The 27,328-nt window shown below is 37.3% G+C and overlaps 3 protein-coding genes, 1 long non-coding RNA gene and 1 pseudogene across 7 annotated transcripts; 2 read left to right on the forward strand and 3 right to left on the reverse strand.

The window, feature by feature from the left end:
- Positions 1-798: 798 nt before the first annotated feature.
- LOC118349282 (uncharacterized mitochondrial protein AtMg00810-like) lies at positions 799-1,658 on the reverse strand. Its single transcript, XM_035693331.1, has 2 exons — positions 1,317-1,658; positions 799-957 (listed from the first exon to the last, which is right to left on the reverse strand). The coding sequence occupies exons 1-2, from the start codon at positions 1,656-1,658 to the stop codon at positions 799-801; spliced, it is 501 nt and encodes a 166-aa protein (XP_035549224.1).
- A 4,928-nt stretch (positions 1,659-6,586) lies between these two features.
- On the forward strand, positions 6,587-7,529 carry LOC109008183. The gene is made up of 2 exons (XR_001998908.2): positions 6,587-6,795; positions 7,195-7,529. It is a non-coding gene; the product is annotated as an uncharacterized LOC109008183 (long non-coding RNA).
- Positions 7,530-7,576: 47 nt separating this feature from the next.
- LOC109008174 lies at positions 7,577-15,380 on the reverse strand. 2 transcript variants are annotated; one of them, XM_035693349.1, is made up of 5 exons: positions 13,980-15,380; positions 13,645-13,878; positions 12,058-12,349; positions 11,099-11,325; positions 7,578-8,467 (listed from the first exon to the last, which is right to left on the reverse strand). In XM_035693349.1, exons 1-5 carry the CDS (start codon positions 14,252-14,254, stop codon positions 7,861-7,863), a joined length of 1,635 nt encoding a protein of 544 aa, XP_035549242.1. In that variant the 5' UTR covers positions 14,255-15,380; the 3' UTR covers positions 7,578-7,860. The 2 variants fall into 2 exon arrangements, with proteins under 2 accessions (XP_035549241.1, XP_035549242.1); XM_035693348.1 differs by having other exon boundaries at positions 7,577-8,467; positions 11,099-12,349.
- A 109-nt stretch (positions 15,381-15,489) lies between these two features.
- On the reverse strand, positions 15,490-16,812 carry LOC109008180 (transmembrane protein 230-like). Of its 3 annotated transcripts, none has more exons than XM_035693350.1 (3): positions 16,683-16,812; positions 16,292-16,592; positions 15,536-15,893 (listed from the first exon to the last, which is right to left on the reverse strand). In XM_035693350.1, the coding sequence occupies exons 2-3, from the start codon at positions 16,479-16,481 to the stop codon at positions 15,772-15,774; spliced, it is 312 nt and encodes a 103-aa protein (XP_035549243.1). In that variant the 5' UTR covers positions 16,482-16,592; positions 16,683-16,812; the 3' UTR covers positions 15,536-15,771. The 3 variants fall into 3 exon arrangements, with proteins under 3 accessions (XP_035549244.1, XP_035549243.1, XP_035549245.1); XM_035693352.1 differs by having other exon boundaries at positions 16,292-16,570; positions 16,683-16,792; XM_035693351.1 differs by lacking the exon at positions 16,683-16,812 and having other exon boundaries at positions 15,490-15,893; positions 16,292-16,682.
- Positions 16,813-17,186: 374 nt separating this feature from the next.
- LOC109021394 lies at positions 17,187-22,957 on the forward strand (annotated as a pseudogene).
- Positions 22,958-27,328: the final 4,371 nt, after the last annotated feature.

The following is a 27,328-nucleotide window of genomic DNA, read 5'->3' on the forward strand; positions in this document are numbered from 1 at the left end:
TTTGTTAAAATGGAATTAATTCATTCATTAAACTTCTGAGAATTAAGAGTACATTCCAGAATAGTCAGAATCTGAAGAAAGAAAAAGGGACATAGCTAATAACTGAAGGAGGGGAATATCATGTGTATCAGCAGACGCATCATCAGATTTCAAAAAAGTTAGTTAAGTCATGTAGGAGTCTAGCTAGTAATGATAAAGGTGAACCATTTATATGCTGGGAAATGATAAATCATTCAGTTCCAAACCCAAAGAATCCACATACCCATAGGCCATAGCCTGAGCTAGCAATGAATAAATCTCCGATCGCAAACAGCCCTACTAGTACTATATTACAATAGAAGCGAAGCCCAGTCCTCGTGGCCATTTTTCATTCAACAAATTCCAACTGTAAATATAGAGAAGTTGGGTTGGGTTTGGTAATCTTCTACTTGAGGGGAAGCCCGGTGGGGTGACTACATCTCCTATAGGGCTAAGGGCTAGGGCAGCTACCCCTGCTAGGGAAGATCATTGGCTGGTTGTGTTTGTTCTTTGTTGAGTCCTCGTCCCTAGTTTGGGTACAGAATTACTATTTATTATTTTATTATTATTTATTATTTATTTTTTAATATTATTCATTAGTATTCAATATTCTATCTAAAGATGTTTGATAAACATGGTAAATGTCTAAAATCCTCCTTACACTATGAGGAGATAACTCTTCATTATATATACACGATAATTACAGTTGTAAACTCCTATATAATAGGAAAGAATCAAATACAAATAATGAGCATATCCCTACAACTATACAAGCGGATATTATGCTAACAGAAAAGTAAGGCAGCACGTATCATGGAGAATTTGATTCTCCTTTATCACCGCCTGCAAGGTGAGCGTGGCAGAAGGGATAACGCTGAGCTTGCTTCGAAAGAGAAAAAATTGCAGCTTGGTAACTCCTTTGGTCAGTGAATCAACGACCTGCAGATTTGAATGAACAAAATCAATTTTCAAAGTGCCATTATCAACAAGTTCACGAACAAAATGGTAGTCGATCGCAATATGTTTGGACCGAGGACAAGTAATCGGATTGACTGCCAAAAAAATTGCACTTTGATTGTCGCAAAGAATTTTAGGTGGCGCTGAGAGTGTAACACGAAGGTCCCGAAGCAATTGAATAATCCATGCAATATCAACAGTAGTAATAGCTAAGGAGCGATATTATGCTTCTGCACTTGAACAAGAAACAGTGCTTTGTTTCTTAGAAGACCAAGAGATTAAATTAGCACAAAAAAAATAACATAGCTAATAGTAGAACGACGTGTATCAGGACATCCAACCCAGTCCACATCAGAATAGCCAAGAAGATCACGAGTGAACTGTTTATGAAGTTGAAGACCATGATGAGCAATGCCTTTAACATAGCGCAAAATACGTTTGAGAGCATGAAAATGATCCTCAGTGGGAGCATGCATGAACTGGCAAATGGAATTGACACTGAAGGACAAATCAGGCCTAGTGATAGTCAGGTATTGAAGAGCACCGACAAGAGAACGAAATAGAGTACGGTCGGAGAATAACGTCCCTTTGACTAATAGATGTTGACCAACAACAAAAGGTGTAGAAATAGGCTTGGCATCAATCATTGAAGCATGATGCAAGAGATCAAGAGCATACTTCATTTGATTGAGAAATAGACCCTTCTCATTAGCTCAGACTTCAACTCCGAGAAAATAATGAAGATCACCCAAATCCTTCATGGAGAATTCATTGGAAAGCCGAGTAATAAAGGTGTGAACCAAAGAAGGAGTACTTCCAGTTATGACCATGTTATCAACATAAAAAAGTAAGTAAACAGTGCCAAGTGAGGAGTGATAGACAAACAACGAAGAATTAGCCTGACTAGAGTGAAAGCCAAGTTTGAGCAAAAAGGAGCTAAATCGATGAAACCAAGTTCGAGGAGCTTGTTTCAAGCCATAAAGAGCACGTTTTAGGCGACAAACATGCTGAGGAAACTGTGGATTAGTGTAGCCAGGCAGTTGTTCCATGTACACCTCTTCATTGAGAAAGCCATGAAGAAAGGCATTTTTAACATCTAGCTGATGTAAACGCCATCCAGAAGTAACAACCAAGGATAAAATGATTCTGATTGTAGCAGGACGCACCACAGGACTAAATGTGTCACCAAAGTCAAGACCATGAACCTGAGAAAATCCTTAAGCCACAAGGCATGCCTTATGACGCTGAATAGACCCATCAGAGTGAAGCTTTTTGTTGAAAATCCAGCGACAACCAACCACATTATGATGTTGAGGACAAGGTACAAGAACCCATATATCATTTTTCTTCAGTGTGTGAATTTCATCATCCATAACCGAGAGCCATTCAAGGTGTTTTGCAGCAGACTTGAAGCCCTGTGGCTCTTTGAGAGCAAAAAGAGCCTGAAACAACTGAGAAGAAGATGAGATATGCATAGCATGATACAACCGTGGTTTGAATATACCAGCTTTCCCTCTGGTAATCATCGGATGGCTGGAAGTGGTCACACGAGGAGAGGACGAAACAGGGGAAGGAATGGTAGAATCTAGAATGACAGAATCCAAGAGAGGTTCCTCATCAAGAGAAACCTGCAGACCAGGAGAAGAAGTCGATGACAGGTGTGGAATATCACTGCAAGGCAGACATGGTGAATTCAAAAAAGATGGTGAAGGCAAAGAATCTGAAGAACTAATGTTAGAAGAACTAGAAACACATTCCTGATACTCAGAAAAATGAATATAGTCAATGTTAGATGGCAGATTTTGCATTCCTGACACTCAGAAAAATGAATGTAGTCAATGTTAGATGGCAGATTTTGCATAGAATCACCATTATAGGGAAATATATGTTCATGAAACTGCACATGTCAAGAAACATAGACACAATGTGTCTTACGGTCTAAGTACCAAAATCCTTTATGAAGGGTACTGTAACCTAAAAAGACACAAGGAGCATATTTTGGAGACAATTTATTAGGTGAGTAATCTCTCAAATAAGGGAAGCCAAAGACACCCAAAAGTACGAAGTATAGAGTAATCGAGTTGCTTACCAAACAGAAGCTCATAAGGTGTTTTGCCAGCAAGAGACAGTGATGGGAGTCGGTTAATGAGAAAGACGGCAGTAGAGAAGGCATAAGAAGAGTGGCACATGAGCATGAAACATAAGAGTAAGACCCGTTTCTGTGACATGACGATGCTTACGTTCGGTAATTTCGTTCTGACTAGGAGTGTAAGGACATGCCAGACGAAGATCAATGCCACAAGAATGCAGATGATAGTGAAACTTATTATTAGTAAACTCAGTTCCACCATCACACTGAAATGATTTTATTTTTGCAAAAAAATTGCGTCTCAATAAAACGTTGTAAATGAATAAAAGTATCAAAGAAATCAGATTTGTGTTTTAAAGGGAATATCCAACTAAATCTGGTACAATTATCAATGAAAACAGCATAGTATCTATATCCAGTAAAAGAGGAAATTGGTGACGGACCCCATAGGTCACAGTGTAAACGATCAAAAGGCATGGCATAACGTTCATCATTTAGAGAAAAAGGTAAACGGTGGCTTTTGCCGAGTCTACAACCAACACAAATTTCAAAATCATTGTTCACCAATTTATTACTACAAGAAATAGATCCTAATTTAGAAAGAGAAGCAACAGTACGATAATGTGGATGACCAAGGCGAGTATGCCATAAACGAACAAATGCTCGCGGTGAAGAAGTAGTGGACACGAAGGCATGATGACGATGATCCAACACGTAGAGACCATTTTCACATCTTCTGACTCCCAATACCACTTTTGTGACCCGATCATGTATGGTAAAACCAGAGGAAGAGAAGGTAACACAACAATTATTGTCTTTAGTAAGTTGACTAATAGAAATAAGATTTTTTTTTTAATTCCAGGAACAACTAAGACATTAGATAAAAGAAGACTAGACGGAACAAGAGATGAAATGGAACCAGTGTGAGAGATTGTTAAAGATTGACCATTGCCAACCATGACACGTTCATTCCTAGAATAGACAGCCGGTTGATCCACACCCTCGATGTCCCTAGTCATGTGGGACGTTGCACCAGAGTCAGGGAACCATTTAGAGTCATTAAAATCCTGAATCGAGCATGCAGAAAATGCCTCAGGAAGGTTAGTCGATTGCTTCTTCTTGAGTTTCAGGAAATTCTAGCAACGTTTGGCTAAGTGGCATTCTTTGTCGCACAACTGACAATGAACAAAGGAGTTGGATGATGACTTCGAAGTGGCAAACGGTGTAAAAGAGGCTGAAGACCGATGCTTCACTTTCTTATGACCAGGCACTTTGGAAGTCTGTTGCACAAAATAAGCAGAGTTGGAAGATGAATGGGAAATTGATCGTTCAAAGATTTCATGGCTCAAAGCTTTCAGAACAATCTCTGGAAAGGATGGTAGAGGAAGCTGTGACATCATGGTGGTAGAAAAGATCTTGTAGTCGAGTCCCTATGCACATAGGTACCCGTGGACTTTATCCGTGTCATCAATGGGACGACCAATAGCAACCAGTTGATTGCAAAGACCTTTGAAGGTGCGAGAAAACTCAGCAATGGACTAAGAGCCACGATGCATCAGCTGGAGTTCATCCTTGAGTTGCAGTTCTCGAGTCTTCGATCGGTGCGAAAATGAGACTGTAAGCGCATGCCAAGCCTCATGGGAGTGATGGAAACCCAGTACCTCACTCATAGATTCTTATGTAAGAGAAGAATAGAGTAAACTGAGCAGTGTTTGATCGGTATGCATCCAAGAGGTATATGCAAGATTGGACTTTGGGGTGCCATCAGAAGTAGTAATCATGGGAGAAGGAGCCGTGATGCTACCGTCCAAATAACCAAAACGTTATTGACTAGATAACAGAGGAACAAACTACAAACTGATTTCTCCACAATAGATAATTGGAGGAAGTCAGTTTAATGGTGAGCATATGCACCACTGTGTTGAAAGGAAGAGTAGGAGGTGAAGACGACGAATCGGCCATGGTCAGAATTGGAAAAAAGAAAAAGAAAACTTGAAACTGATACCATAAATATGTTTGATAAACACGGTAAATGGCTGAAATCCTCCTTACACTATGAGGAGATAACTCTTTATTATATATACACGATAATTACAGTTGTAAACTCCTATATAATAGGAAAGAATCAAATACAAATAATGAGCGTATCCCTACAGCTATGCAGACGGATATTATGCTAATGGAAAAGGAAGGCAGCACGTATCATGGAGAATTTGATTCTCCTTTATCACTATCATTACTTTTTTACTATTATTCACATAATACCTAAAAATACCTCACTACCCAAACATAACCAAATATTTTCCTTCTTAATAAGACAACTGCTGCAACTACAAAGAGATTCCATAAAAGTAAATAAAAAAACTAACATAACTTCATATAATACGTTAGATCTACTTTACAATAAAAATAGTTTTACAATCTGATGTATCATATCAAGTCACATCAATTTATAGGTTTACTTTTGTAAAATTTCTCTGTGTCTAAAACATTTGATAAACGCTTAAGAAGACCCGATTCGCAGTTTCTGGCTTAATTTCAACACTTTGAGTTCTTTTAGCTTGTAATCAGTGAGCTATATCGTTAATTAGTTTGTTGAAGTTCTTGCATATATGGATGCTCTCGTGAAATTGTCGTGTCGAGTATTAGAATGATAATTTGTTCAAACTGGTTCTGTTCAATTCAGATAGTGAATCCAAGTTCACCTCATCAGAATGATGAACTTCATCACTAGGCAACCCTAGTTCTTGCCAAGATCTAATGTAATGCTGTTAAATTTATGCCCAGAAGAAAATAATTGGATAAATTCATGTCATTGTAGTTGACAAGGAAAACTTTCATTGGGCACATACAGTAGTTAAAGATTCTGCCAACCATAACTACGAGATCTCATTTCACTTTCCATGAAGATGAAAGTTGGACAGTCTAGATACTCGTTCGATATGACAGCAATATGCTGAAATCATTAGAGGTATATATTCCCAAACCTTATAGGAATCGATAGAAATTGCTAAATGTGACTGAAAATACGGTGTTTCCAAGGGCCAAGTCACAAAGTGGGATAAATTACACCTCAGTAACTGCATCTTGATTCTTGAACATGCCCAGAGAGAGAGAGAGAGAGGGGCAACCGAGGGACCTAAGATGACATAATTACATCCAGTCATTATTGATGAGGACAAAACATGGATTAATGATTCAATCGTGAGTGGTTTCGTTTGGCATGGACATGCACGTGAACCCAATATCTTCCCTTTACCCCGCCCAAAACAATACCAAGGATAAAGTGTCTCCTATAATAATCCCACACAGGAGTCCCTAATTTGGAAAGAGGATGGGACATGTGTTGTCTCCAGGCTTAGAGTCTTGGGGGGTCTCTCTCATTTACATCAGCTGCATAATCATAGGCATGGGCAGATACATGTTTCCCAGCCTTTCCAGCAATAATACACTCTCTCCACATGGAAATATCATGCCCTTCTATATATACTTGGATTTTCTTCCTGTTTTCCTCCCCAAGGCTAGGAAGTTTTTATATTTCGGCCAAATAAATAATGAAATCATCCTCTATCATTTTCTTATGTCTCTTTACGACCATTGTCTCCCACATCTTCCCAACTATCAGTACCCCCTATCCCTCCCCTTCCCTCATTTTACTCCAAGGAAGGCTGCCCATGAGAAAACTGAGCATGTTACTGCCCTACGACAAGCACAAATACCACAAAATACAGGTAAGTTCAAAAGTCCCTCACTGTTAAGTTTATCAGAAGATTTATCAAACGAGCTTGATGCCATATTATATTGCATATATGGATCAAATTATTTTCTTATTTCACAGACATAAACTCAAACTTACTAGTTCTATTCTTAAATCAACTCAGCCATGCCCAGCTTCAAAACAGAATATTTAAGTTCATGTTCTGAGAAAAAAACAAAGAAAGAAAAGCTAATTATGACAAGCAGTTCCCTAATAATCAGTATAATAATATTGTTTAGAATTAATATTACTGAAATTATAAAAAGGGGACCAAACTTACCTTTTAGCTTCCCCATGCCAGATGGACCATGCACGCCAGGTTTACAATTAAAATTATACTTCAGGCTGCCTTATTGGGTCTATTGAAATGCAGGATGGTGAAGAGATGAAAGGATCAACCGTCGAAGAAGGTTCAGTGACATTTAAACGTACAAGCAGCAGGGACAATTCAGATGAGATTGTCTACCACATTGATTATCAAGGGGTGACAACACATCCAACTCCAACTCCAAAACAACCCAAATCGTAGAGAGCTTATTCGCTTTTATGAGGAAATGTAATTATGTACTGTGTTTAAAGATATAAATGAAAAGTAAAGAGAGAGGTACCATTTCTAAGCGATAAGAGGCTTGTGTAAAATGTTTAACAGTTTGAGAAAGCGTTTTTTTCTTTTTAAAATGATAGTAAGAGCTCAATTATCAGGATGAATTTTGGACACGTTAAATGAGTTTCTGTCCTAAAGTGCATGAATCATAAGAACTTTCAATAGAAGAAACGTTCCAATACAACACTCAAATTTTAGTATGAAGTCCCACTAACACAGCTCATATGTTAAGAAGGCAAGCACCTTGTTCTACATCAACGGATGCACTTGGGACAACGCTGGATGCCCTTTGGATTTATTCACAACTTACACGAGAAACGCAGCAAAATCTCACCACGCCAAATGCAATTTTATTTATTACCTGGAGAGAGAGAGAGAAGAAACAGGAATAACAAACCATTAAAGAAGAATCAGTTGATACATATATGTATGGAATCATGATGTACAGTGCAGTGAAACCATTCCGTTCATATACTGCTTTCTAGCCTTCCTATACTTGTCGAGCAGCATTTTATAGCTATCTACTACATCGCCAAATAACACCTCATCACAGAACCTAGACTTGACACGCATGAATGCTGCTTCTACCTGATCTTTGTGTCTTACACATAAAGGGAATAACTTGGCCATCTCCACAAAAGGCACATTCCAATCATTTCCTTCAATGCTTTCTCCCTCCATATTGAGTAGCCGGAGCCATCTTATCTGATGAAAGGGGTCTTCAGTTTTCTGAATTGCAACTTCTATGCTCCTAAGCGCTTCCAAGAACCTTGACTCTGTGTTGACTTTATCAATCAAATAGCTGAAAATGGTTCTCTGATTCAGATCAAGCCAGCAACCAGTGTCTGATGACAAAGAAATTGCAGCAACCAAGCAAGCCTTCCGGAAGGTAGGATCAGAATCACCTACTAGCCCAATTGCAACATGCAAGACATTCACAGAAATAACATCAAGAAGTACTGCAGACTCGAGAAGAGAGAACTGAGGTTGCTTCTGGGTCTGGCTCCAGCAACAAAGTGCAACATGAGCAAATCCCTCCCACCTGAGTCAAATAAGACATAAAATAAAGTGCCTGGTACTTGGATAGTTTCAGGTTCAATATAATGTCAAACTGCTGTTATTTCAATTCCAAAGATTCTGGCGACTTCTTAAATTAACGAGCTCTTAACCACAATGTCAGGATCAAAACTTTTTTCTTTTTGTTGTCTTATTATATTTAATGGTTAATATAAATACCAACAAAAGTCCACTGTCTAGATCTACAGACTACAATAAAGTCAATTTGCAAACACAAATATTGCTGATTTCACCAAGTCACACAACACTAGGCATTTAGATTCACTTGCTTGAATCGTTTGGAAACCTAACACTTCATGCGCACGGACAGAGACATAATAGTGACATTTTGAACTTCTATGCAAGGAAATTGATACAAATCTACAACATCTAAGATTACCATATTACATTTTGAAGACATACAGTGATTCAGCTCTCTGAGCTACTGGATCCTAAAACTTGTCTGTGTCTCATAGACACATGTATATTATATTATTTGGTCAAGAAAATGGGTCAGCCCACGTGCTCTGTTTTCAGCACTTCAAACATTATCATTCCAATCATGAATAAAACTTTGCCATATTTACAGGGGTTTGCATAAAGGACTTGAGAAAAAAGCATTGAAAACAATAATAATGTGCATCAATGACTATTTAGAAGTAGCCTTTAGATGGAAGTGTTTCACACACACACGGACATACTCATAGGGAAGGGGGGCTAACAATAACAACATACACGTTAAAGGAAGTCCTTTTCACGTTCACCCATGATTTAGATTGCAATGGATGGCCAGTCTACGCATTAAAAGACCCCAGATCCATCAATTAATTGACTGACCAATCAAATTGAGCCCTTTTTTAGTGGACTATTGGGTGTGGGAGGCAAAGATGGCTATTGGGGTCTAAATCAAGAGGGAATCAGACAGCTGGGCTCAAGCAATACGTTGTTGATTGATTGATTTGAATCCAAGTTGTTCACCAAACAAAATGAGCATTATGCCGTAATGAGCAGAGGTATCTAATGAATCATCCAGAATTGAAGAAGTTACTATTTTTCCTCCAGCGCTATGATTGAGTTCGAATTGCCAATAATTGGTTTAAAAAGTTGCATTAGCCCACCTAAGGTCTAGTAGTATTTGCTTTTGGTCCTTAAGTTTAATTTATTCAAATGTAATAATGGTGATATTTTGTATACTAGACTTTCTTTTTAAGGGTGATTTACACACGAGATTTTTTTTAAAATTGGAGACCTAACGGATGAATCTCAGTTCTCACGTGGAGAAGATGCAATTTTTATCCTGGATTGACAATTCAAACTCAATCCAAACTACAGGTGGATAAAGGGCAGTTTCTTCTATACAGCATATCTACCGCAAGATACATCTAAGCAAGCAAGTGTGTCAAACAAGTGGCCAAGGGTCTTTTCTGCCCAAAAATATCAACAATTATTGAATCCCAATTTACAGAGAAAATAGACTTCCGTTTCTAAAAATTGTATAGTGTCATATCATCAATAACTATATCTTTTTTTTTTTTTTTTTTAAATATTGATAAAAAAGCAGATGCTAAGAAAAAATGTAACTTTAAGAAGGAGACAATAATCGTGTCAATTCCTCAGATATCAAAGTAAATGGTCTTTTTCAGCATCTAACTTAGCAATTAATAAATAAATAAGGGTTCATTTAAGATAAGCATTAAATTATTATGCCATATTGATCAGAAGACTGTTGATAAATTCATAATCTCGTTCAACTTCCCAAATATTAGTCAAAACATAAGGGAAAAGAGCTGACAGTGTGTACTTTCACAAGTATAGCTGTATAACCACTTCCTGTAATTAAGTGGATGTGTTCCAAAAGCCATCTTTTAAATCCAGCTGAGAAAAGAATAAGTTATAATTATATCAGATAGAATTCAATCAAAAGAGTCAACAGGACATGCCAACAGGGTAATGTGCCACGGTATGATAAATAGAACCGAGATACTTGATTCAATCGTATGGTGATAGGCCTAGGCTAACTTTTTTCCACATTGTTACTATTCAATGTAGAAGAATTATTATTTTATTTTTTTTATTGATAGGTTACACACACTTAGTAGATCTTCAACCCACGACCTTGGTCTCCAATCCATTTTTCTGAGTAAGAAGTACTATTTGATGAAGAGCTCACTGGCCAGATATATATATATATATATATATGTATTGATAACCAACTCAATTAATTACTGGAGTCCTAATTTAACAATCACATTAATATTGCAGACATTTTACATGTACACATGTTTGGCTATTTACCTATATAAAAAAGATATGTTTGGTTATTCACAGCATATGTAGAGAAATGTATCCTTCTATTTTCATGTTAACCATGTTTTCCCCTGTTGAATGATTTGTCTAGCTGAGGAATAAAAGTGTCATACAAACATTCTACTCAGCATTATAGTCAAATCTTAATTTGACTTCATGGACGTCAGCAATCAATCTGAACTTGAAAGTAGCACAAAAAGATATGCACAAGAAAGGCACAATTTCCCACATGCAAGGACTGAAAGAAACCACAAGAAGCTAAACCATTAGAACCAAATCTGAAACAAAATCAAAGTAAACATTTACTCACTCAAAAGGCGGTTCGACCTCAATACCAAGTGTAAGATGTAAGGAAAATCCAGCAGAGCCATTGGAACCGCCACTATCTGTGCATGCCTCGTGAGGAAAACCTCTGGGAATATACAAGATATCACCTTCTTTTAGCAAAATCTCTCTGCATTCAGCCACTGAAACCTCAGCCTCTACTCCAGGTAGGCTATCAAGAGGATCATATAAGCGAGGTAACTGGGCATTTGGCTGAGAAAAAACATTCCACTTCTTAGTTCCAAAAAGTTGGCAAACAAACACACAGTGGTCGTCAAAGTGACGAGCCAAACCCTGAGAATTAGGCGGCGTCAAGTACATATTGACACCCACAGATGGTTGGCCGAAGATAGATGCTACTCCATTTGCAATAGCGGCGATGCTCTCAAAGCGAAATTCCATGCCACGAAGTGCTACTGTGTAACCCTCTTGATATGCTTCTTCACATTTCAAAACATCATCAATGTTAAAAAAGTGGGAACCATTTTTGTAGCAAGAGTTGAGACTCTCCTTAAAGAAATGCACCTCTCTTTTCAATTGGCTTTCTGTTCTTAACACCCGTATGTCTTGCTGATAGATTATAGGGCAACCCAATTTATTCCTCACCTCCTCCAAAAAACTAAGGATGCCTAGTTCATCTGAAGAAATAGGAAAACAAGACACAGAGTTTTGAAGGATTAAAGAAAGAAAGGAGGGAACTGTTTCAGCTGAGTGTAGAGACCGTATAAATGAACTGAAAACATAATCTCTTACATCCAAAGCCATTGAAATTCTAAAGGGCGATACCTCCCAATGATTTAACATGAAATCTTCAAAACTAGAACTACCCAAACCAAAGATACTTCTTTTGACCACTTCAAAAGGTAAAGCTGCTGTAACTTGACTACTATTAATGGAAAGCCTAAAGATGCTTTCAGCGATATTATCAGTTCTAATGTTGCTTACATAAATGTGTGCCTCTTGGATGGATCTCATGGTGTTGGCAAGCAACATTTGATTATGCACTTTAGCCCACAGCTTTTTCAAAAGGACCAAAAAAGTTTCAGATAGATTTGTTGGGATCTTTTCCAACTGTTCCATGTTGCAGGAGTTAATGAGAATTACAGATGCAGTAAGAAGTAATATTGGGAGTTCATCTTCCTCAAACCCGATCTTGAGACAGGTAGCATTTCCATCATCCACAGTGCATAGAGAGACTTGCATTACTGGAGATTTAGGAACCTGAAGGAATCCAAACCTAGTGAAAATGAAGTAAATTTATTCAAAATCCTTAGCTCAAAATATCAATATACCATCTAATATGGAAACCCATATACAAAATGACATAAATTTTTTTTTTAATGAGTTAAAAATATTTATTAAGCACAATGTAATAGGCGAAGCCCAAGTACACATGAGGTATACAAAAGAAACACCTAGTTACATTCTAATACTAGAAAAGCGAAGACAAAATGACAAGCAGAGGAGACATTTTCTGTCAGCAGGAATTAAAAATGGCAAAAAAAAAAAAATTCCAATTTCATTACAACTATGGCTAATCAACTTAAGCATCATGAAGATTCCTTCCTTAAGTGAAGAACACTCATAGGAAGAAGGGAATGGTTATAATGATCAAGTTACCGATTTTTCAATTGCTAGGTGTTGCGTACAAACATAAAAAAAACCATTAAGTTAGTGGAAAAAGAACATCGAGGAAAAGTGAAATCAAGAGGTCATTCTGTCTCTGTCATTAGCAAACTAGTAACAATCTGCCAAGACATCAAACTGCATTTTTCTAATCCCAGTTTTCACTAATTGAACCTCATCTAGAGCAAGAGTCAGATGATACTTCAAGGTGCTCGCTTTAGTAGTGGTGAATGTTCAAGTTGAAAATTTTTCTCACACATGCCCACGTGAAGAAAGAAAAAATGTGTGCTTTCAATAAATGCTAAATGCGTGTAAGAAGACAGGAAAGGTAAAACAGGATTGATATTATCAAGCAAATAAATTTTTTGGATGGAACTAAAACGGGGGTTAAGCCTGTGCCATTCAAAGGGCTTAACTGGTAGAAAGGGAATTCGAGAACCTTTTTTTTATATAGGTAAAATAAAAAAATCAAGAACTTTCCAGAACTCTTAATTGATATTTTGGATTTTATCAGATGGTTTAGCACAAACCCTCAAACTAATGCAAAGATATTAAACTAAAGGTAACACCGTAATTTCTTTTTCTTCTTCTTTATGCACTGCTCATGCACGCTTAATGCACACTACTAGAGAACAATCTCGTAAACCTTTTTTCTTCCCTCTTAACAAGACCAAACCATAATCCTTCTTTCATGGCTAAAACAACAATATGGTCCCATTCACTAAAGAAGAAAAGAAAACCAAACACCGTAACACTAAAGAACAGAAACTCGTTTATTTTCCTTAATTCTCAAGCAAACAGTACATTATCCGACTTGCAGATCCAAAAAACAAAAAGCCACAACTGGGTTGAAAATTAAAATGCAAGAAACTATAACAACATAATAATCTTTAATTAGACACTCACATTAGACTCTCCAAAGCGGAGGATGCCAGCAGGCGCTCTCGAGCAACCGAGGTTGTCGACATATCCAGAACAGCATTGCACGCAGCCATTAACACACTCCTCTTGGAACTTGCCAAAGCCGAAACCAAACCTTTCACAATATCAGCATCGAAAGCAATCCGTTCATTCATTTCGAGTGAAAACAGCGACGCCATGCCCACAATCTCCGCGCCGCGAGACGTTATGGAGGCCCTTCTGCAATGAAAGAATATAAGAAAATCGAAGAATCAGCAGTAATTCATTCATAATGGGCTCGTTTGAGTTAATCGAATTTAAGGATACGTTGAAGAGATTACTTGGAACAGAGAAGGAAGGGAAGCAAAGACAGGATGTGGTTGGGTTTGGTGGAGAGAAGAGAGTGAGGGAGCTTGACTAGACATTTCTCGATCAAGGAAAGGGAGTCGGGTCTGTGAGAGTTGGAGATCGCTGCGAGTAACAGAGCGAAAATGGTGTCGGCATCAACATGTCGAAGTTGAGGGTGAAGGTGAAGGCTACGGTTTTGGTAAGAGAAAGTTTGGGGTTTGCTTTTCCTTTTTCGGCGTGCGCTCTTCCTCTCGTGCTTCTCCTCCATTCTTTCCTCTGCTGCCGATGCCGTGCGGTTGCTTTGCCGTCTGCTGCCCCTGCACCTAGTTTCAACTTTCAATCGGTTCGGATACTTTTGCGTTTTGTTTCTTTTTTGGTTGTATTTTCTGCTGCTTATGGGCTGGTACCTAGACACAGCTTACGACAACATCAAAACATAAATTTTTTGTACATGTTTTATGTATTTTCTTTTCTTTTTTCAGTCGTACATTTACTTTGGGAGATAAAAAGTGTTTTACATCCATAAAAAGGATCTTTGTGTTTTTTTTTTTTTAAAAAAAACATGTGATGTGTAACAAATTTAGGTGTTTGTCGAGAGCATAAGAACCATCAATGGTAGCTATAGATTGTTGAACGGTTATGGTCCATTGAACCATCAATAGTAGTATAGATAGTTGAACAGAGATGGCTTGGGACAACTTCATGTTGTAACACGAGCTGGGTCCTAAAAATCATGCTGAGAAACTCCTCAACACATTGATTCCAGATATGAAAGTGGAGAGCTGGCCAAGTTTCTGTGTTGCTGTGGAGGATGATAAAAGATGATCTTTGAAACGATATCACTGACACGAGTTGGACACTTCGCTGCAGAGTAAGCTCGAACCATCCGCTTGTAATCAAGGTATGGGGTAACATTGTATCCCACAGACGGAGGAATATCGTTTACAAAGTTGAACATATATAAACCGTTTCTGAAGTCTTTCGGAATACAAACAACAGAGACCTTCATTTGACACCACCTCACAGATATAATATCTAATACAGCTGAGGAAGCAACTTTGTGCCACTTAGGCCTGGTTTGGATAGCTGCAAATCCCCATAAAAAATGTTTAAAGAAAAATAACATTCAGATTTGCTATATTGTCTAAATCTTAGCACATAACCAAGCCAGATACCAACTCAAAGCCTGATGGTTCTCTACCATTCCACCAGAGAAATAAACATTTATTAGGTGAAACAGAAAACTTGGAAATAGTGTTTCCAGACCACGCCATTTGGACTATAAACTACAAACAAATCTTATATAAGCTATTTTTGAACAAGAAAATATTTCCCCTTTTTATTTCACTCAATATACAAAACCAAAAATAAATAACATTAGGCTAGCCTTCTTAATCATAATTTAGTATCTGTCATCTGCTACACGGCTAGCAAACACAGGTAAAACTAAACCAGAAAATAATCTATATTTCCCCTTCCTGCATATTTCAATAAGCAACCATATAAAAGAAAAATTGCAAGCAACAAGTGTGCTTATGCCACTATATCAAAAAGACAACAGCAGATACAAATACAAAACAGGACAAAATCATGAATTTCACAGGTCACAAGACCGTCACAAGGATTGCAAAATGCAAATAAACTACATTGCAACAAGAAACTCCAAGAATATTACCTTGTTCAGAACTATTTTCAGCTAATACACAAAATTCATTAAAAGTTACATCTTGAGGAAAGATCTGTACAGGAGTAGAAGGCGAGCATGAACTTCCAGCCAATCGTGCATTATACAGCAGGTATGTTGGAGAAAGAGAAGCCCTTGTATCCCTTATATGCATAGTACGCAATTCTTGTATAGTAAAACCCCGGAATGAACAAGATCGAACCCAGTATTGCAAAGAAGAGCCCTAATCATTCATCATCAAAACATAATCAATATTAGAACCGAAAGCCATAAACAGAAAACCCTAACCCTGACAAAGCTCTGTTGGTTTTTTTCCAGTACTACTATCTCCTAATCTCTCAGCAGCCCAACAAATCAAAGATTGTAGAAGAAATTCCACAAAAAAGGAATTACTTCGCTTTGGGATCTGTTTGGCTACCAAGAAATTAAATGAAGAAACAGAATCTAAAACGCTATTTCATCCAGAAAATTTGAAAACCCTAGCCCTTAGATCAGGCACATTCGATGATTTTTTAAAAACAATAGTAGAACACGGGAATTCAAGAAAAAGATTAAAAGAAGAAGAAGAATAAGAAGAGGTTAGGATTAACATAGGAAGAGAAAAAATAAGGAAAAAATAACCGTGAGCACGGTCGCCGCCGACGTGGTTGAAGGCCATGAGGAAACCGACGATGATGCCGAGGGTACCGAAGATGAGAAGGGAGATGGCGAGAGCGATCTCCTTGATGGGAGGCCGGTTGTTCACCGTGTAAGAGGTCTCCATCATTATGTCCTCGTCCGTTATCGAGAACGCGTGGTCCACGTACGCCATTTTCTTCCGCTTCTTCTTCTTCTTCTTCTTCTTCCACACAGTCTCTCTGTTTCTCTGTCTGCCTCTTGATATCTCTGCAAGACTGCAACCTATTTGATTTTGATCCGAAAACTTCAGATAACAATCAAAGTTAGCTAGGAGAAGAAATTCAACCTTCAAAGTAGAAGACTTAACAAAGGGAAAAAGAGAGTTTTCTTTTACCTTTCTAGTAGGTTGTTGACGAGTCTTGAACGTTTGAGGAGCTACGCAAACTCTTCGAATCACTTTCACACTAGATTACCTCTACCGCTTACGGTGTGCGGAGTTCGGGCGCGTGTTGCCTAACTTCCTGACCGCCGCGTGCTTAATAGTTTATTCTCATAGATTTATCCTAAAAAACTCTCTCTATTTTTTAAGCGATCCAAAATCCGATTAGGATAGAGTGTTCTGAGTAGGCATCTGTGGAAAGCGAGAGCGCTAAATACGTGGAAAGTACTGTCTTATATATTATTATAAAAATAAATTTATAAATTAACGTTATTAAATCTATTTTATCAGAATGGATAATTTTTCTTTCAAACGGTCAAACCTTTCCCTAAAATTAATTATCTTAAACTTTATTTATAAATAATAATAATAATAATAATAATAAATTAATGTGTGATAAGGGAGAAAAGGTATAAAGCCGAACTGAATCTGGTTCCAAATTAATGCGGCGTGGCGCTCTCTCTCAGTGGAATTGACAGCGAATTTGTACCGAGTCTATTGTTTTCGCTCTCTATATCCTTCTCTGAATTCTGAATTTTGTCAGGTGAGTTTTTTTTAAGGAATGTTTTTGAGTTGCTGGAAGTCTAGATTCTTTCCATTGAAAAAGAAAGGAAAAGGAAAAATCGACGATCTTTGAAGTTACACTGTTTTTTATATATAATTTCTGCATATGATTTTGCGAGTAAATCGGCCATCTTGGATCGTGCATTTGTAGCAAAAGAGACAACTTTGCGAGTAAATCTACCATCTTGGACATTGCATTTGTGGCAAAAGAGACAACATCAATTCGTAAAACAAATCTAAATTGTATGCTTTCTTGTTTTCCGGAGACCTGTTATATGTTTGAGACAGCGCCTCACAGAGGTTTTATTTCCAGCAATTGAAATCTTGATTTTCTCTTACTCTTACAGAGAGTATTCAGATTCTTTTGATATTATGCTCTAGTTAACAGATCGTAATGGACGTATGGTCACTACATTGCTTGGTTAGTTTTGGGTTTGTTTTCTGTCTTACTGGTAAAGTGGGAATTTTATCATTTCAAAAACATGAAGTTGTGGTCACTTGAATTGCTAAACTATTTTGCGATTTGAGTTTCATTTATTGTTGAATAGCCATACTCATCTATCTACTTAAGTGCTTCCATGTTTGTTCAACGCTCTAGGATTTTGTGATGGGAATCAGTAAAACAGAAGTGAACTTGAGGAGGTTGCTTGCAGCTGCACCTCATCAACAAAACCTGGCAAAACTTGTACACGTATGTCTAAAGTTCTCTGAAGTGATATTTACTTTGGCTATTTCTTCTTCTTTGGGCTCTTAAATTTTTTTCTTGATTTTATATCTAGGTGTTCTAATTTTAGTGAAATACCTTTTATGATCACATGAATCATGTGAATTTGCAGTATGTTGCAACATTACGAGAACAAGTGGAACAAGTAGCTGAAGAGACTACTCCTGAAGGCTTACCTAGGTCGGTATACTCATTTATTTCCCTTTTTTTTTCTTTGATTCTGCTCTTAGTTCCTTCCTGGTTTTGCTTTACTAGTATAACTATTCATTTATAGTGTCTCTATGACTTCTGCCTATTTCACTAGCTAACTCTTGAGTTTGGTTAAAGGTGATCAAAATGTCTAAGTCCTTCTAAAGATACGTCTGTCTACATGGTTTTTCTTTCTTAGTATGTGTTTATGCTCCATTCTTACCCTAGACCATTAGAGAATGGATTTTCTATTTGGTGCGGGATAAATTTAATGACTCAAATATGCCAATATAATTTATGAGATATCATTAGATGCTGTCAACCAATACTATACAGGTCTCCAGTTTCACCAGGGTGAGTACCTTTTTAGCATGAAGTACTACTGCATGTGATCTAGGGTTTCAACTGCCTTGAGGGACTTGACTACCTTGATGCTTAGACTAGGGTACAAAACTAAAATGTTTGTTTTGGAATGAACTACTCTAGAATCATGTTTTCTTTCTCTTATTGGGAGATATGAGATATGTATTGCCTGAAATATGCCTTGACATGGACAGATTTTGGTCTGGACTTGTCCAATGGAAAAAAAAAAATGTAGACCCTTGCTGGCCCATCCAATGAGTCAAATTTGTGCATTAGGTCTTTTTTACTATGGAGTACTATGTCAGTGACTTGTATGGAATATCTAAAAGTGTCATGGGTCATAGACAAGACTACTGAGGCCAATGGTTCTTGGAATGCGAAGATAACGTACGGTTTCCCCAATCCTTAGTTTTTGAGAACTATACTAGCTTTTAACTTTTTTTTTTTTGATAGGTAAAAAGAAGTTTTACTGAACCACGTAAAGAGACAAAGCCCGAGTATACAGGAAAGTGCCTAATTACAAACTATGTGCTACTGATAGTAGCGTACAAAACATTAAGGCTTGTTCCATCCCATACAATAGAAGAGGCCCAAAGCAACAAAGTATGAAAGAAGAAATCCCTAAAACTGTCCGGAGAGCGTTCCTTATCCTCAAAGCAGCGACCATTTCTTTCGTTCCACGTGCACCACATTAAACATAAGGGTACCATCTTCCATACAACAGCAATTTGGTGATTGCCCCCTAATCCCTCGCCAACAAGACAAAAGATCTATCACCCTCTTAGGCATGACCCATACGATACCGAGCCTCAAGAAGATTATATCCCACAATACCTTAACTGCTTCGCAATGAAGAAGAAGGTGATCCGCTGATTTGCCGTTGCGTTTGCACATGTAGCACCAATCCATTATGTAAAGTCCATGTTTTCTTAATTTGTCGATTGTTAAGATTTTACCATGGGAGACCAACCAAGCAAAGAAAGCAACCTTGAGAGGAGCATTACTCTTCCAAATGCTCTTCCACGGGAAAGCATTAGGGGCATGGTTCACCAAGGCCTTGTAGTATGAACGAACAGAAAATTTCTTGTTCCCTGTGCATGACCAGAGTAAGCTATCCTCCCCTCCTGCCCTAATCTTCAACACATATAAGATTCTGTAGAAATCAGTAATGGCTCCCACCTCCCAATCCTGGACAGCTCTGGTGAATCTCATAGACCAATGAATGGAATCGACGGTTCTGCACATATTATCAGCCACTGATGAGCCCTGATCAAACGCAATCCTATACAGAGAGGGGAAAGCGGTTTTCAAAGCAACATCCCCTCACCATATATCGTGCCAAAACCTAATTTGCGTGCCCCTTCCCACCAAGAACCTGCAGTTGATCTGTTATGTTTCCTTAAGGATTTTGAAGTTTGGAAAAGATTTGAACATTGTTTTCCAATCGCTTTTCCGGCACAGTACATATATAATGAATCATAGCTGAAAGATTCTCTCTCTCTCTCTCTCTCTACTTTTCCAAATCTTTTTTTTTTTTTTTTAACCGTGGGTGTCCGGGCCAACTTTCGCACACCTCGACTAATCCCATGAGGCCCTGAAATTAATGACCAGGTAAACTTCCAGTGGCCCTAAGGGGACTCAAACTGGTGACCACTGGGGAGCAAACCCATACTTTTCCAAATCTTGTATGGATTTTATGCCTATGGTTGCTCTTTAGACTTGCAATGATAAATTTGTTGACCGTTCTTGCTTTGGAAAGATGCTTACTACAAAGATTTATTTAATAGAAAATGCTATGTAATGGTTAGTTGAGTCTTCATTTAGTTTTCCTAGATCCAAGGCAGACACTGGCATTTGGCAAAAATTGTTTCATAATTGACTGACTTTAAAATGATATTTATCTTCACTCTTGATTATTTCAAATGGCTGATTCAGGTGTTGTATTTGTGCTGTTTGTACAGGGTTTCAAAGGCCAAGGTGAATGAGTATTCAGAGAAGATCAAACTGATTGCTTCCAAATTAACTGCCCCATTGGTGCGTGCATATTAATTAGCAAGCCAACATAAAGTTTCCATAGGTACATAATATTAAAGAGGTTACTGTTTTTACTTTTTCCAAAAAACAAAAATTTATTTGTTGTAAGTTCGAATGAAACCTTGCTTATGACTTCTTAAGACTAAATTTTTTTAACAACAGATTGAGTTTGTAAATCTGATAGTGCTATGACTAATAACAAGAAAATAAATTGCTTCTATTTTTGTTGTTTTCCTGCAATAGCTAAAGACTAAAGACACCTAAAATACTTCGCGTGGTGATATCATTAAATCGGGGAGGAAAACCGGAACTACTTTGGTGAGGAAAGCCTGCATGAGGGGTTTGTAGTGATGAAAGTGGTAGGCGTTTTGGTTGATTCAATATTTTGAAAGACTTTTTTTGCTAATTAGTGTAAGGAAAGTCTTAATACTAAAGTAGACGGGCATTGAGTAGCCAGAGAATCCATTACTTCTTTTTGCTAGAATAAGTTGCCATGAATTAAAATGCTAATGAATAGGGAGTTCCAAACATTTTGGTTGGAGTTTATATGGTAAACAAGCTTTAAGCTTGAAATTCATATGAACCTAGTGGGCCCTGAACCAAGTACTTTATTGTGTTTGCTGCTATTCATTTCTTTCACTGGAGTGAAATGGTGGCTCTGGTTAGTATAATTTGGCATGGAGGTTATTGACTTCTGCCTCTCTCTGATATAGTTTGTATCCCTTCCAAATGTTGTTCCCGCTTGACTACACTTTTGCAGGCTGCTCAGCCTGATATGCAAGTATCTGAGGAACCCTTGCAAAGACAAGCACACATGAGAGCCCTTCTAGAACAGGAGTAGAAAATCATCTTCTCCCTACTCCTGGACTAAGAAAAAGATCCGTGTATGTGAATCTGTGGTAGTTGGAAATTTGGAATCAACATGATTTGATTAGCTTTTGGCTCTTTTCTATGTTATGATGTTAATCTTTGGGCAGTTTGGATCATTGACCAGGCCTGGATCGAATTCTGAAGATAGAGTTCATGACAATGCTGAGGATCATTCATCAGCGCCTGTCAAACTGGATGCTTCCTCACAAGCACATATAAAAAAGCACAGGTAAGCTTTTAAATTTCTTTTGGTTGTAAATCCTAGTTAGGTATTACTCTCTTGTATACATCCTATGCACTTAGGCTATGCCTATTTACCTTGGTAATAAAACTTCTTGGTTACCTATAAAAAAAGCTTGTAAATTTACTTTAAAAAAAAAAAAAAAGAAGCTTGTAAATTTCTTTTGTTATGAAATTTCGTATATTTCCAAACATAAAAAGCCATTGCCTGGAGTATTTCTTGAGCACTGTCCATAAAAGCAATGTGCTTACATCATTGTTTAAATCAGTAATGTCTAAGGAAATCTGAGTTCACCTAGGTGCTTCAGTCGAGACACTAGTGAGGTGGCTTGCCCTTTTGTGCCTAGTGAGTGCTGTAAGTGTGTAGGTCATTAAGCTAATGGATCTTGTCTCCAATTTACAATAGCTCCCTGCAATCTATTATTCCCGGACTGAAAATTATGGTTTTCTTGTTCAGCTTTCCTAAAATGACTGTAAACACTGGGTTATGCATCAAAGACTCAAAAAAGATCTGTCGTCAGTAATAACTTCTCCGCACATTGTGCTGCTTTAAATCTTTGTTACCTTTTCTATCTTGCCACAGAAAGCTTCAAGAGGACTTCATTGATGAAATGGTTGGGCTGGCACAACAACTCAAGGAGAGTAGTCTAATGATAAGCCGGTCAATGGAAAACACTGAAAAAGTAAGTACCCACGATTTATGGAGAGGTCTTGCATCTTATAGTTGAAACACATGAGATGGGTAGTTTCATAAGTATATTAATTGTAGAAAAAGAATTCTAAAAGAATCTGACCCTACATAACTTGGAGGATGTGGGGATGGAATCTAACCAATAACTTGAACTGTAATGACTGGTTTTTAGTATTGGTAAAGAGCTTTTACTTTCTTCTTTTTCATGTTCTGGTGTTAGACTGAGGATCAAGCAATCTCATAAGTTGATTATGTTTGAGTGCAGATACTTGATTCTACAGAGAAGGCTGTTGAGCATAGCTTGGCAAGCACTGGTCGTGCTAATGCACGGGCAATGGAGATATACTCTTTGACTTCTAAGACTACATGCTTCACATGGCTTGTGATCTTTGTGATGACATGCAGTTTTATCATGGTGGTACTTCTAATTCGCGTCACCTGAAGTACTAGTCGAGTCGGCTGTACGAATCTTGATCCCGGAGGCTTGCTCTACCATTTTTGAGACTGATATTCCAAACCGGTTTGTATGCTCAAGACTGCACAAATGTGTGCCAAGATAGAGCGTTCAGCTCTAGTATAGTTGCAGATACAATAGTGATGAATAGTCACCGACTTCGAAATCCAGCACTCCTGTGTTATTTTCCCCCGTGGCGTTTCAAAGATTCATTTTCTTTTCTCTGCAACTATACTTCAGTTTGTTCTCTTGGCAACACATGTAAAATATGTTCTCATTTCCGACCTATTCAGTGTAATAAACCTTTGCCCTCATATCTTTCTTTTAAAAGAATTGTATCACATTATATTATGGATCAAAATCATCCTTCGTTTCTGGGGAATTGGCGAATTGCCAAATGCCAACGATAGGACAGAAATCGGCCTTTTTGCGTATTTAAGCATTCTCTGTCACGAATGGTGCGGATTCAAATCTCTTCTCTTCTCTTTTCTTTTCTCTTTTACAAAAAGAAAAAAAAAATGTTAATTAAACTAAACACTTTTTTACACAATAAAAAAAAATCATTTCTCGAAATTAATTTTCATATAATCATTTTGAATGGAATTTTATGATTTAAGAAATAACATGAAATTAAAACGACTTTTAAGGAAAAAAAAAAAAACTCAGAAAAACTAGTTCTAACTTCTCTCTCCGAAGGATCACTTCAATGGATATCACCACCATACAAATAAAACAGAAAGCTTTCCCATGCAATTCAAACGTTTTATACAGACCACTTCAGAAAATGATCTCAAACTATTTTTAAAAAAATTCAGAAATTTTTAGAAAAATCTTCGAACCATACATGCAAGTTACTACATATATATATATATATATATATATATATATATATATATACTGATCTGCATATACATTTGGCGTGTAAATGAGTGGCATTACTAGGAAATTAATAGATATCTAACAAAGCAAATTAAAGAAATGTGATTTCCTTACGTATTACTAGAGTTAAATTTTCTGGGAACTATTAGTATAGGCCAAGGCTGACAAGATTTTGAATGTCAGAGTGTAGGCCATGGACGAATTAGCTTCGATCCCCAGGTCCCCCCAACCTATATATAACCTCTACGTAGAGCTCCATACAAGAATCAGGCCGATATATATGTCCGAAACTCAAAACCGAAATATTGCTGACTAATATCGATCGATTCGCTCATCATCTCTGAACTAGCCTCTAGCTAGCCAGAATTTCGGTCGTTTCCAGAATCTCTCTCTCAGTGTACAGCTTCTCCAAGAGGAGCAGAAGATCAAAGAAAATAATTAATGGAACGTTCGCATGAAAGAATCGTTAGAAGTTTAAAAGGTTGAACCTATAGAAAAGAGATGGGAAAGAAGGATTAGATGCAGAAAGGCACTCTAGATCTTGCGCTTCTTTGCAATTCCCACATCATTGAGCTTCATATCATGTATGGTTAGGTTTCAAAGAAATGGAGAAGAGATCTTTCTACCCAGCCCAACCAGTGAGGATCTAAAAGAAAATGGAAGTACTTTGAGTGGATCCGAAGTTTCATAATTAAAAACAAATCTAGATAACGATAGTAACTTCAACTAATTCATTTACCAATTTCCATGCATTTTTACAGTAGTACTACTCCTTCTGTCCTTTAAAGCTTAGCTAGCAACAAATAGATCGGATAATGGTAACAACTACATATACCACGTACAGGAGCGCTGCCTTTTAACTGGCTCTGATCTTCTTGGAAGGCTTGTTGAGTGCCATAAATACCGAAGCAAGATCTTGGGGAACTTGTAAAAACCTTTTCGGAGGCGGCCTGATCAGTTTTCTCTTTGCCGTCCGAGGTTTCTTGGGAGCCGGTGGGCATACCGAGGGAGACTTCAAGGCCTGATCTGAAGTCTTGGGTGTGTGACACTCTTCATCATCTAAGAGCTGATCTTTGCTTTCATCCGGGCTGGACAATTCCATAGCATGGTTGAAGCTTCGAGTTATTGAAATTGTTCGTATCGGCGTAACCGGCCGGATTTCTTCTAAAGTTTCGAAACCCATTTGCAAACCCATTTGCCGGTAGAGGAAGTACTATAATTCGGAGAGAGTTTTCTCAGTTGGCAAGCACTTAATAGCAAAGTAAGTGTAGCCAGGCCGGTATTTTGAGAGAGAATGAGATATGTAGAAGATATGCTGAGGCAATTGAGAGGTAAATGATGAGGGGTGCTGAAAGAGAGAGAGAGAGAGAGAATGCGTTAGGGTGAAGGTGGGGGATCAGGTACAGACAGGAATGATGAAGACGAATAACCTAGATGGTTGGCAGGGAGCCAAGAAGAAGACATAAGAAAAAATAAAAAGTAAATTGAGTGTGCGGCGTGGAAGTACTGAATGTTATGTTAAAAAAGGAAGCAACGCAGGGGTTAAGTAAATGACAAGAAGATCACAGATGGTAGCTGATCCTCTCTTACTAAAATTTAATGTGGCCTCCAGCAACGAAACGCTTCCCTCGTTGGGATTTTGGGACTTTCGGATGCTCCTCCATCCTTGTCTCTTCCTCGATCATTAATTACCATTTGCATGCAGGTCATTTGTTTTTAGTCAACCTGGCTTTCATATACGTTGTTAGTACTACTTTGTCTCATGTTCTTGTTCTTGCACATTCCCTTTTTTATTTTATGAAAAACAAAAAAACTCTTAGGTAAGAACGGTATCATGATTAATATTCATCATTATCAGTTTATTTAGGTCAAAGGGTACAATTACAGCGCTGCATGTTAGTTTAACATCAGTAGCTAGCTAGCTAGCCGGCTCCGATCGATCTCCTTTTTCTCTTGATCAGCTGGTTTTGCTTGCATGCATATAAATACTGGAGCAAATTATTATGGGTAAACACCCCGTGATCCTTATCATGATCTCCAGCACCACATGAATTCGAATCTACCAGCAAAGTTAACGTAGGAATAAAGGAATGTGTGAAACCCATTATTGCGTTTGGACAGTACGTACAGAGCGTTAAATGGAGAAATTCTAGCGATCTGATCCCCCCAGCAAAGTTTACGTGGGATCGAATAAAGGAGGAGTACTGTGTGAATCCCATTGGCATTATTGCGTTAATTGGGTACAGACTAGATCAGTAGTGTTTTATATATGCATGACTCTCATGGACCTTTTTTGTGACCCTACATATAATAGAGTTATGTTATATGTAGTCATGAAATATGTAAATATCGTGTAGTTATTTTAAAAAAGAGTAGAATTCATTTATAAAATATTAATTTTTTTTCATGTGAGTTCTATATTTATTTATTTTTTTTCAAAATGACTGCACGACACTTACACACTCACAATTACTAGTATCATTTCTCCATATAATATATGCCAGGGATTAGGAGAACAAATTGTGATGTCTACAGATCATCGATTTGTTGTGAAAAACAACTACAGCTAGAACATTAGTATAATAAAATATATAATAAGAAATAAATCGATTGATACAAAAATTTACATGCATGGTTCGGTACGTAACATGTCTTTTTTTTTTTGAAATAAACGTAACATGTCTTTGTCTACATGTAAGTACATGTCTTTTAGAAATTCTCCAAAAAATTGAAGTGCTACCATTGAACGTAACTTAAAAATATTTTCATTTATTTTAAATGAAGCGTCAAGTATAAAGCTTTTCTTATAAATAAAATCATTTTTTATTAAAATACCAAGATCATCATAAGAAAGAGTGTGTGGAAGCATTTATTTAAAATTCCTCAAAGCTTGTTCCATAAAATTAATCATAACTAAAATCTCTGTACATGATATAGGATACTGTCATGCCTACCAGGACTAAGTCCCGTTCTGCAGCTATACTTTCATAAATATTATGATATGGGGTGGTTTAAAAACATTAAAAAAAAAACTAAAATAGAAACTCATCATAACGTAAACCTACTTAACATCAGATTTTCATAAAATATTTTATGTTGAACTTAAAATTATGACTAATCATATTGATGTTTATGCTATGCACTGGTTTATCTAAATTAACTGATTTATCTGATTTATCTGACTGATCTGAGTGACTAATACATTTAACTATGTATGCGAGGTTGTGCATCGGCCCCACGTCCCTTGTCCTCAAAGATTGCCGCTGATAGTATTCAGGCATATTATGGTGGACCACGCTTGAGTCCGTGACTTGCACGTCCATCCTGAAACGGCATTGGTACCATACATCTGAATGGTCATCTGGTTAACTGTTATGAGCTTAACTTACACTTGATCGTATGAAAATTTATATTTCTTGTATAACGTGAAATGCATGAGATGCATAATACATACATAACTATAATATACGAAATGAAATATGATAAATGACATACTTGCAAATATTATAACATGCGTGGTGCATAAATATTGGCTTCCAAAAAACTAGTTTTAATAATAAAATATATAATTAGCTAACGTATATTAATCTTAA

The sequence above is a fragment of the Juglans regia genome, chromosome 8 (assembly GCF_001411555.2).
Source record: "Juglans regia cultivar Chandler chromosome 8, Walnut 2.0, whole genome shotgun sequence".
Classification (NCBI taxonomy): domain Eukaryota; kingdom Viridiplantae; phylum Streptophyta; class Magnoliopsida; order Fagales; family Juglandaceae; genus Juglans; species Juglans regia.

Excerpts from the sequence above, each read along its gene's own strand:
- LOC118349282 (XM_035693331.1), bottom strand. The coding sequence starts at position 1,658 with ATGAAGTATGCTCTTGATCTCTTGCATCATGCTTCAATGATTGATGCC. Across the intron at positions 958-1,316 it reads GCTATTCTGATGTGGACTGG|GTCGTTGATTCACTGACCAA; the intron begins GTTGGATGTCCT and ends TCAAATCTGCAG.
- LOC109008180 (XM_035693351.1), bottom strand. The coding sequence starts at position 16,481 with ATGGCGTACGTGGACCACGCGTTCTCGATAACGGACGAGGACATAATG. Across the intron at positions 15,894-16,291 it reads CGGCGGCGACCGTGCTCACG|GGCTCTTCTTTGCAATACTG; the intron begins GTTATTTTTTCC and ends ATGAATGATTAG.
- LOC109008174 (XM_035693348.1), bottom strand. The coding sequence starts at position 14,254 with ATGGAGGAGAAGCACGAGAGGAAGAGCGCACGCCGAAAAAGGAAAAGC. Across the intron at positions 13,879-13,979 it reads CCCTTCCTTCTCTGTTCCAA|AAGGGCCTCCATAACGTCTC; the intron begins GTAATCTCTTCA and ends CTTTCATTGCAG. Across the intron at positions 8,468-11,098 it reads GAGGTCGAACCGCCTTTTGA|GTGGGAGGGATTTGCTCATG; the intron begins GTGAGTAAATGT and ends TATTTGACTCAG.